This window comes from Monopterus albus, unplaced genomic scaffold (genome assembly GCF_001952655.1).
Source record: "Monopterus albus unplaced genomic scaffold, M_albus_1.0 scaffold69.1, whole genome shotgun sequence".
In the NCBI taxonomy this organism is placed as follows: Eukaryota; Metazoa; Chordata; class Actinopteri; order Synbranchiformes; family Synbranchidae; genus Monopterus; species Monopterus albus.
This window is the reverse complement of record NW_018127949.1, coordinates 1,664,949-1,676,277: the sequence shown is the minus strand read 5'-3', so window position 1 is coordinate 1,676,277 and position 11,329 is coordinate 1,664,949. Positions and strand designations below refer to the sequence as shown.

At 42.2% G+C, this 11,329-nt stretch overlaps 1 protein-coding gene across 3 annotated transcripts in view; it reads left to right on the top strand.

Moving 5' to 3' along the window:
• LOC109963065 (potassium voltage-gated channel subfamily H member 4-like) overlaps window positions 1-10,366 on the top strand; it is a 26,981-nt gene extending 16,615 nt beyond the window's left edge. Inside the window, exons 9-17 of one of the 3 annotated variants that reach the window (XM_020605320.1) lie at window positions 402-601; window positions 897-1,146; window positions 1,239-1,498; window positions 4,602-4,640; window positions 5,481-5,854; window positions 6,843-6,934; window positions 7,633-7,709; window positions 8,845-9,203; window positions 9,303-10,366. In XM_020605320.1, the coding sequence (XP_020460976.1) occupies window positions 402-601; window positions 897-1,146; window positions 1,239-1,498; window positions 4,602-4,640; window positions 5,481-5,854; window positions 6,843-6,934; window positions 7,633-7,709; window positions 8,845-9,203; window positions 9,303-9,771 (2,120 nt within the window). In that variant the 3' untranslated portion in view covers window positions 9,772-10,366. Of the gene's footprint in view, window positions 1-401; window positions 602-896; window positions 1,147-1,238; window positions 1,499-4,601; window positions 4,641-5,480; window positions 5,855-6,555; window positions 6,935-7,632; window positions 7,710-8,844 lie in introns of those variants that run through there. The other 2 variants (XM_020605319.1, XM_020605321.1) reach the window with 2 other exon arrangements.
• The last annotated feature ends 963 nt before the right edge of the window (window positions 10,367-11,329 follow it).

Sequence of the window (11,329 nt, the reverse complement as noted above, 5' to 3'; positions counted from 1 at the left end):
TAAGACAGCTTGTAGCCCTTTTTATATACCAGTGAACTGAATATTTTAGCCAAGGAGGAAGATAATTATGTGTTTATTTAATATTCAGCCTGTTCATCAGGACAGGGATATAAACAAAGCAAATAAAGTAGATGACTGGCTAGTGATCAGTATAAACAGATAGTTTTATTTTAAAGCAAAAAAACAATTTGAATGGAGTGAAAAGTGAAAAAACATCTTTATAAGTTATTTTTCTATTGTTCTATATTCAAACCCATCCAAACTGTAATAGGGTGTAAGAGACAGCTTTCAAAATAAAATTTCAGATTGTGTGATTTTTACCTAGGAATTCAGTTTTACCAATTATTCAGACTTTATATTAATATTGTCTTTGATGATGTTTGTTTCCTTCTATCATGCAGCACTGATGCACGGCTTGGTCTTCGGTAATGTGACAGCCATCATCCAACGTATGTATTCACGTCGCTCTTTCTATCACACACGGATGAAGGACCTGAAGGAGTTCATCCGTGTCCACTGTCTGCCCCAGCAGCTCAAACAGCGTGTGCTGGAGTACTTCCAGACCACATGGTCTATGAACAATGGTATAGATGCCAACGAGGTAGGAGCCCCTTTTATTGCGGCTGTCATGTAATGCCTATGTATTGTACACAGTCTGCCCTCAAAATTCTTTAAGGCAATGTTTTGATGACACTTGAGCAGTAAAATCTGTTCTGCAAAGCATTCACAGCCCTTTGCAGCTGTAATTGTTTATGGTCTTTCACAACACAGGGCTGCTTGTACACTATCAAATGAAATCCTATTGAAATTCAAAAAAGGGTGACCGGTGGCAACATAGTTCATTCCCTAATTGCCCATCAGTGTCACACCTCATTACATCTGCCACACATCCCCAGCTCCTGCGTGACTTCCCCGATGAGCTGCGGGCCGACATCGCCATGCACCTGCATAAGGAAATCCTCCAGCTGCCGATTTTTAATGGGGCCAGCCGTGGCTGCCTGCGCTCACTCTCCCTCAACATAAAAACCTCCTTCTGTGTCCCTGGGGAGTATTTGATCCGTCAGGGTGATGCGCTGCCTGCCAACTACTTTGTCTGCTCTGGATCCCTGGAGGTGCTGAAAGACGATATGGTGCTGGCCATATTAGGTTTGTATTTTAGTCAAGTGGCTTATTTTATCATTATGTTTATGTAGTACAAAGTGGCGCAAGAAATGGAATATTTATGGTTTTGATTTTAGGCAAAGGGGACTTGATTGGGTGTGACCTTCCTGAAACAAACCAGGTGATAAAGACCAATGCTGATGTGAAGGCCCTGACCTATTGTGACCTGCAGTATATCAGTGTGCGTAGCCTGAAAGAGGTGCTTGAACTCTACCCTGAATATGCCAGTGTGTACGTCTCTGACATCAACAACAGCCTCACCTACAACCTGCGTGAAGGCAGCCAGAACGAGGACACTTACCTGAACTACAACCTGCGTGAGGGCAGCCAGGATGAGGTACCAAATACACAGATCTGTCATTATTGATCTTATCATTTCCTCCTACATTTGTCTGGCAGTGGAATAGAGGATAGAGAATATCAAACAACATATTTGTGCCCCCTAAAGTGCCTTTGTAACTCTCCTTGACACTTGTTCTGCCATAGTAACCAAAGGGCTGTTGGTGTGTGGTTGATTGTCACACCCGTTGTCATGCATGGGTGCCGCTGTCAAACAGCCATATCACTTTCCTGTTACTACCCCACAACACAGCAGGATGACAGTACATCCAGACCTTCTCTGAGTACAGCCTGTTACCCCTAGCTGTTAGTTAAGAAGGGATTTTGTAAGGCAAGATAATCCTTCTGTGCAGAAAATGCACCTATTTATCTTAGTCTGCATATGTAGCTACGTTTTCAGGCACAGCCATGTTTTCAGAAACAGTCGGCCAAGTTCAACAGCTCTTTTGAGTTTATGCTTTTTGTTAAACGACACAACCTAATTAAACTTAAAGCCAAGATGTCTTTGATGTGTGACTGAGAAAACTGCCAAAGCTCCCAGTCTTATTCTTATTGTCAGCCTCATGCATGTTGTACTAGGTTCAAGCATTCCTCGTGGTACCCACAGGCTTTTCCCACAGTTTGAAGGTTTTGTTGCTCATTAGTTTATTGACTGTGTTTGTTTTTTGATTCATTTAGTTTGGAACCCGAGGGACAGGGGACACTGCATGTGCTGGCCATGTTAATTAGTAGCTTAAGATGTATTAATGAGGGCTTCAGAAACTGAATGGTTATATTTTGAGGTGTTTCACAAAGAGATGCAATAGATAAATTTGGCAGTTTAGAGAATATATGCATAAGATCAAAACACAATACTGTGTATACAGTACCTATATACATTACTAGACTTATTACAGTCTTGAATTCTGATTCGGGCAGGCTTCTCAGGGGTGTGGCTCTCTCCTCTCACACCATCTGCTCAGAGTTTATGCTTAACTAGAAAGCCGGGGTACTGCCGACTCCCTGACAGGATGAAGCAGTGCTCAGATACATGGCTGTTCTACCAGGTTCCATAGACTGCTCACACTCACACTCACACACACACAAACAACTAGTTGTACTGGTCTTATCTATATCCACACTGTGGATGTTTGGAGGTGGGAGTTGTCATAGAATGAGAGGTTCTTTTACACTCAAGTGATTTTTGGTAATTGTATGCTGACTGTACAGCAGTCAGTCAGTTGGGTGGAAAACTACCAAAGATTTTACTGATTGTAGGAATGCCTATTGCAATATAAGATATCCAAAAGGGACTACTTTATCTTGTCTAAAAGGGAAAACCCACAGTGCCAGATGGAAGTTTATTTATGTATTTATTTTTGTCATCTCTCTGATTTAATCTTAGCTTTTATTGCAGTGCTGTCAATTAAATTCTTTGAAATTGTTTTGGTAGAGAACAGAAAGGTTTTTACCTAGCAAACTGCAAAATCACACAAAATGCTTTTATCCTGTTTTTAGTTTACATTTAAACTCGCGTTTTATGATTGTAGCTCAATGTCTTATTTGAAGCGACTCAAAACTGCACAAGTTTAAATATCTGAAAAGGTGTCCATGTCAGGTCAAGCTGAATAATGTGTTGCGGACTTGGTCAAAGACCCAGGAGCATAGCTTATTTCTTAAGGGAGATGACTTTTGTGAGACGGGGAGAGACTGTTCTGTCCTAGACAAAAGGGCAGGTCACCTCTCTATCAGGGAGCCAGCACTGAGTCCAAATTTGTTGGACTATAACGACTGTGTCGCCACAAGGAGAGTTAAGTAGTCAGGAGTCATGGAGTGTGAAGAATAAGCTGGTCAGTCAGGAGCCTCTCATGACAAAAATAGTTTAGCACAGTTGATAAAGGCAGCCACTGGTAACCTCTGGTGGGAGTGCTTAACTTCAGCAGGTTTTTTGACAGCTAGAGAGAAGTATTGTTGACATCTTGGATGGGATAAACATACCCAGATGACAAAAAAATGTATCAGCATCAGGGTCGTGTCAAGTATGTCCTTTCAGTTTCCTCTCTCTGAGATATCTAAATGAACACATATGCTAAATCGAATGAATGTACTGTGCCCTCGCTGGGTTGTCAGTGGTCTGTGCTTCTCATTTGTAACATCAAATGTCCCAGTACCTTTAGTTTCATTTGTAGTAACAAAACAGCTGAGCATTTTTCTTTTTCTGACTCGAACACTTGCTGCTACCTGGTTTGAATTGGATTAGGAATTTTGTGATGCAATGTCACATCATTATGTTATTATCCCTAGGTTTGCTGATTTGTATTTTGGGTTAAACTTAAATGATTCTCAGTCAGTGGTATCGAGACTTTCAAGACCTTTGTAAAAATAAATCCCATGTATTCTGGATTTGAAAAACAAGTGGCACGTTCAAAACACTGTCTTACTATACTCCTTCTATTGACACTTCTTATTTGTGACTCAAATGACGACATTGCCCTTGTATACAGTGAAACAAGTCTACAGTCATTCTTCTTGGATGACAGCCTTGTGTGCACATGCATGCTGCTTTATAAGAAAAGCAGCATTCATGTGCACACATGAGATAACATACTTGTGAGTGACAGATTAAAGAAGTATCTCAGCTAGGTCCCTGCATACTGCAGGTTTGTCAGCCCCTGCATTTTTTGCTTTAATTTCCTCTCAGCAGTGATGGCTTTTAAACACGGTGTTGTTTTTCAGTGAAGGGTTAAATTTAACGTATATCCAGGGTGAATTGGCTTCCTCGTGCCAAAGAGCATTACTGGCACTTGGCTGGTAGATCGACAAACTGTGGCTTATGCTGTCACATTAAGCCACATTTTTTACACTACCATAATTTAATTTGCCATCCAGAGGGTGAAATTGCTAGAAATTTCTCCACATGCCAGCAGAGAGACAACCTTTTGCTGGAATTCCCCTGCAATCAAGTCGAGATGAAGCTTCAGTTATGTGATTCAGCTTGTGAGGCGATGGCTGTATCAGTGGCCAAAGTGTAACATACAATGTAATATATTGAATCAATAAATAAATACATATTGCATGTAGCTGTGTCTTTTTTAAATCCAGTTTGCTTTTTTTCACTACAGGGACTCAACAGGTTTTCAAGGTCACCCAGGCTTTCCCATGTGAGTATCTTACAAATTCCTCCTCCTCCTTCTTCTTCTTTTGAGGTGTCATTACTTCTTTTTTCCCTAAGATGGGGTTTCCTTAGTTCATTCACAAAGCCTGGTTTTAAATCCTATCAAATATACAGAAGGTAGGGCCATTATACAGTTGTGATGAGCAGATGTGTATCATGTCACGTGTTTCAGTTCCTGATTTTTAGCCAGCGTGTATGGTTTTTCAAGATAAACCACAGCCTGCCCCCACAGCCCTGGTTTTGCAGGGACATATTGTAATTCTAGTGAGTGCTGTGGAACATTTGTGCAAGGACTTGGTTGAAACTCATTTGGAGCAGAGTGAGCAGCTCAGTCCCTGGTGTTAGCTCAGTAACTGGGTCAATATCTCTACCAGTGGGAAACCTTATGAGTTCATTTTCTCATCATGCAATTTATGCGTATCTCCCCACCTTAATTTTCTGTTATTAAAACACAGCGCTACTGTAGCTTTGTCTTTTTTCAAAAGTCATTTTAATGTAAAACTTGTTTTTACTCACAAGCACAATGAGATGGGATAATAGATTTGTAATGTGATTAAAATATCATCAGCTGTAACTCATTAAATCTAAATAGCGTAATAATTATGCTACATCAGAAGCTTTGAAAAATAATTATTATGTGTCAGATTTCTCATTAAATGCTTGGAAAAGTAGTTTGAGTGATGTTTTCATTTGTCAGGCTTTTTAACATGATCAAAAACATTTACAACTAGTTCATGTACAGTAATTTTACAGTAGTTTTCAAATGGTATATTATGTCTGCTCTAATATTATTGTATCCTCAGGGTTGTATTTCCTGTTTTTGCAGGAAAGCAAGCTCCCATATATTGTGGAGACCAAGGTGGATGAGCCAGACAACTTATCCCACCTTTCTCCAGCTACACGCTCCCGTCGCAACCTCCTGCTGCCCAGCTTCAGCAACCCTGTTCGCCGCACTTCCCTGGGGAACCTCCTTGGGGATGAGCTGCGGCAGTTCAACGCCCTGCGACGCTGCCGCTCACCAAACCTCAGCCGTGGCTTCCATGGGCATAGCTCCTCCCCGCGGCCGCCAACAAGACTAGAGCACAGTTCGTCAGCCCCACCCTCAGAGTCAGTCCAGGGAGAGTCCGGGGCTAAGCAAAAGCCTTCACAGCTGCTTATCCCAACAATCGCCTGCTTTGGACCCCCAGACCTTAGTCCCAGGTAGTTACCAAGCAAATACTTTAATGCCAAAATTCAATGACTTTTTCACTTTGGTTGTTAACATTGCATAGATGGTTTACAACGAGTGTCCAGAAAAATAAAGAACACCTGTACAATGTAATGCAATACTTGATAGATAGATAGATGTTAATGTTTTTATATGTTAAGGGTGCACGTTTTAATTTTACAAAAATAAAGCCAGTACAACAGACCACAGTGAGCACAAGAACAAGAGCAACAGTTAACATAATGAATAGTGTACACGGTAACCAAACAAACATTTAATCAAAAGAATAAATTAAGAAAGAGAGAGAAAAAAGCCACTGTTCTGCACAGCAGCCATTCTCTAAAAGGTGTTTGATAGAGAATGAGAGTATTTTCAAAGTAAAGACCAAGCTGAAGCTATCTACCTAAAAATTTTCATGTATTTTTCGTAGTGTATTTTTAGGAATGGTCATCATATCAGATCAGCACACTGTGGTTGCCTCTCTTTGAAACAACTCATTATCTATCCCGCCCCTTATGTCTTATCACACGTAATAAATATCTCACTGAAAGCTGTAGAGCTTTGTAGTTATAATAGCAGTAGAACATCTGAGATGATCTGAATCAGGTGCTGCAGTAATGGACACCTAAAGTCTTGCTACAGAAACCTGCATCATCTGCTTAATGGTGTGTATTTGCATTTCATGTTTCAACAGATGTCACTGCATTTGATTACCAGGGTACTTTATCCTGCCTGAACCATCTACTGTATATACATAATGCGTCCCTGAGTCATTCAATAAGCCCTAGATATGGGTAAGTGTTGGTTCAGAGAGCTCAGGTGTTTGCCCCTCCACACTGGGCTCCTCTCCTCCTGTCCAAGCTCACATGGGTCTCTGCCAGCACCAGCTCTCATGGGTCCTCTGCTGGCTCCTAGGATAACTGACAAAGCTCTAATGTTACATTAACTCCAGCTTCCCTCCTCTTCATCCCCTGCTGCCAGGGTTGTGGATGGCATCGAAGACAATGGGCAAAGGTTTCACTTCAACATAGAGCACATTGGGCCTAAAGCCAGTACAGGAGGCAGCACCCAAGGTAAGCCAAACCGCCACCAGCTGTGAGGGTCACCTGGGTGCCACATGGCTCGAGGTAATGTCAGAAGTTCAGTGGACACCACAGTCAGAGAACATTTTAAAGGACAACTGAGGTCAAAGCAGGGTACTGATTATCTGACCTGAGTGTTTACTGATGACCACTGTCATTCTAGATAGTCCAGCTAATTTAATTAGGTATAATGAGTTCTTTGGGAGCAGCTGCACCATAGTAATCAACATATGTTATGGAAAACTGTGGTGTCAGATGCACCTCCTAGTTTTTTATTTGTTCTTGTTCTTCCTGGCCATCCTACAGCGCCTCCCAGAGGACTGCATGCATACTGTTTTGATTTTGGCTAATGGTGGTCTCTCTGACTAGACCCCAACATACCAGATCGACACCATATAGCCCAGAACGTTTTCAGTTCAGCAGCTTGGCAGTAATATCAGGGAGTAATTTGCAGTGCTATATTATTAGATTGTATTCTATTCAGAGTCTTTAATACAGTGTATACTTGCAGTCCAGCTGAACAGGGCCTTAAACTGCATGTCCATTTTAGAAAATTACCAATTCAGTTCACACCTCATTTATTTGCTTAATATTAATATTGATACATTCTGGAGATGGTGTGTGTGTGTGTGTGTGTGTATGTGCTACGAAGTCAGCTGCCTATCTTTTTCCCATCTTCATTTCTTCAGACTACACACAAGCTACCGCCTCTCTGCTGCTGGAGACGGAGGAGGTTAGGCAGAGCGTCAGCCAGCTCAGCCAAAAGGTACTAAAGATACAGCCCCTTAATACAAATTCAAATTGATTGAACCTGTAATGGGAAATTTATATCAGCACCCTTTTTAGTGTATTGGCTGTTGCTATGTCGTTATTTTATGCAGTTATTTGTGTGACTGATTGAAACTGTGTCAGCATATGACATGCCTTTGTGTGACGGATTTAATCAGATAGCTTGTATCCTGGGTATAAGAAGACATGCAGCTTTCCATTCTGGGAGCCTCTCTCTTCAGACCGTTACTGTTAGCACTCTGTATGGAGACTGCTCCTTCTCTGCAGGGAATAAATGTGCAACAACTTTCAGAGTTGGTATCAAGACTTTATTCTACACTCACCAAGCCTTAATAAAATCAGTTTTGCCACAACAGACCCAAAATAATGCAGCTTTGAGCCGAAATCCTCCCAGATCCAGATCCAGTTTCATCCATGTCTCGCTCGTCATATTTTAGGTTAAATATAAAATACACAAAGCATTAATGAATACGTCATAAGAAACTACAACCTGCTATTTAACATCAAAATTTTGTTCCTTTTTTCCCAGTCAGTCACTAGACTAAATGTCTGCCATGTATCTCAGTCTGTCCCTGTATGTAAATAGAGCAAAAGCAGGCATACTTAACGCCTTCAGATGGGCTCATGTAGGTGCTGTCTGAGGTTGATGTTAATGAATTAGCTGAACACCTCTGCAGTGCAGAAAGTAGTCAGGAGTGCTGACTCAGCAATCTGGAGGAAAAGTATTTTGATCACAACCCAGTTCCTCTTGTGGCCCTTCTCTGGCCCCCTTCTTGCTTGTTTCACTCCCTTGTTTCCAGTTTTCTGTCAACTTTCTTATCTATTTGCATCAGTTACCTCAATGTGTGGCCCTCTGAGTTTCACTGCTGCATAAGAAGTTGTTTCTTAGAGTCATAGAGGGGATTATGAGTTGTGTGGGAGGTCATGAGTCCAAGCTTAAACCCTAAAGATAGAAGCTAATTAATTTGTCACTATCTGCTGGGGATTTATTTGGGTAGAATGAGTTTTTTTATACTGCAATTCTCTTTTTGTGTACTTAACACGTTTGCTCAGTATAATCATAGAGTATGTCTTTTAGGGTCATTACTAAACTGTGTACACTCTCTACACAGATGGGCACATTAAGCCAGGAAGTATCTGAGCTCACCAAGGGCTTGCACCACATGATGCATCTCCTCCAGGCCCACATATCTCTGCATCAATACAAAGCGTCCTGCTCTTATAGCATGCAAATGTCATCCAGCCCTCCCACTGGCCCCAACACTGACATGTCATTCAACCTAGCTTCAACCTGCCACCTGTTTAAAGATCCTGGGAGCTATCAAGAGTCTGGTCATCAAAGTGCCCCACCTGCTGGCCACTGCAACTACAGTAGAGCTGCTGAAACCCAAACTGAAAACCACCTCTGGCCCTGGTCCTCTAGCCCACCTGTTAACTCCAGCCTACCACAGTCTGTAAACTCTGCACCCAGGTTAGGCTCATGTCATAGCTCTGAGACCCTGACCACACTCATGTGGGCCAGCCCATCTCTTCCCAGTGATAGTGATGAATATTCTTGCCTTTTGTCTAGTGCCCCTACAGTTACGTCCACACACAGCCTGATGGACCTGTCACCATCCTCTCACCCCAATCTCTGCTTGGCCTCTGAGTCTCATCGCAGCTTATCACAAACCTCACATGAGGACATAGGTGTTCTGAAATCCACTCTGACATCTCATACTCTGGCCCAGGACCCCTCCACCTTCCTAATCGAGGACCCACACCCTTCTATCCACCATGTCTCTGCCTCTCTACCTACATTGCTCAGCCACCCTCCTGAATCCTCTCTGGTTTCACGGTCACCACGATCAGATGCTCTGGAGCCCCTTCTCCCACTGGGCGACCCACCTGTCATACAACACCCCAGTCTGGAGTGCCTCCTGGAGAACGGGAGCTCTGTGGAGAGCAGGGACAGCGAAAGCATGTCATCACAAAGGTCCAGCAGCGACTTCCAAACTGCGAGCACAGAGCAGTCGTGGTGTCTGGACCTTACAGATTAGACTAAAAATTTCAGGTGCAGAGTCATTGACTTTACTGTCAGTTTCACTTCACTTTACAGTGCTTCTATGCAAAGCATGTCATTTGTGCATTATCTTGGATTTACTGAAGTGATATTTAAAAAACCCACAGTAATGGGTTCCAGTATATTCTTAATATTTTTTTCTAATATCCTCAAACCAAGTTGCAGTTGATACCTGTTACCTCCTTGCATGGTAAAGCTGTTCTTTTTCCTAAGGAAAAGGTTTCCAAATTAATGTGTAAGCATTCTACATGATAAGCTATTGACTTTGTACACAGACACAGTTATTTATATGACAGATCGGTGTGTCTGGATGTTTTAATATACCAAGGTACAAAAATAACAAAGACTTCATCTTGCATATAGGGAATATAGTAGGTGAATCACAGTATAGATTGATTGTTGTTTTAAATTGAATGTTTTTTCACTTAAGGACCTTTTCTTTGTGGGTTAATAGAATTTTCAAACAATGAATATGTAGTATACAAATGTCACTAATACATAGTATTGATCCTTCAGGAGATTTATGATTTTATTTCCTCACCAAGGCAATAAATATTTTGCTGTGAAATTGATTTGGTTTCTGTCTAAAAAACAAAAGTTTGAAAATGTGTTTCTCAAGGATCTGCAGTTCTATAAATCAAACAATTACATGGTCCCACGATATATTTAAAACTTATTAATTTACAAACTATGGATGCCTCTTTAATTTACAATGCTCATAAAATACTCAGTGTTCAGTAATTTATTCTTTAGAATTATTCTCCTTGCTTACAAAATAAAGTATGCAAAAATTGTTGCTGTTTACTTTATTATGATGTAACACGTTCACTTTTTATGACATCGTTGTTCTGAAAGATGAAAAGAAACATTGTTGGAATTACTTCTTAGGCATGTGATTTAAATCTGGCTGAAATATTTTTAGCTTTAATCTGGCATTTTGTTTGAACCGCCACCTTATTGTGGTTGAGGGGTTTGAGTACTCCAGTGATCCTAGGAGCTATGTTGTCGGGGGCTATATGCAGCTGGTAGGGTTTCCCAAGGTAAACAGGTCCTAGGTGATGGGTCAGACTAAGAGAGGTTCAAGAACCCGTGACGTCGCCTGGTATGGCGCAGCCAGGGCCCCACCCTGGAGCCAGGCCCGGGGTTGAGGCTTGAATGTGAGCACCTAGTGGCCGGGCCTCTTCCCAAGGGGCCCGGCCGGGCTTAGCCTGAATGAGCGATGTAGGGCTCACCACCTGTAGGAGGATTTGTAAGGGGCTGGCGCACAGTGGATCGGGCAGTGGTCAAAGGCAAGGGCCCCGACAACCCGATCTCTGGACACGAAGACTAGCTCTGGGGACATGGAGTGTCACCTCGCTGGTGGGGAAGGAGCCGAGAGGAGAGACAAAAGAAGAAAAGCAACAAGACACAACAATCAAACACTGATCAGGTCGATGTGGCTGGGGACTGCTCATCAGAGACATAAAGCTCCAGAACCAGGGCAACCTGGAGAAAGGGACAGGGAGAGAGAGAGGACTCACCACGGGGGGGGGGGG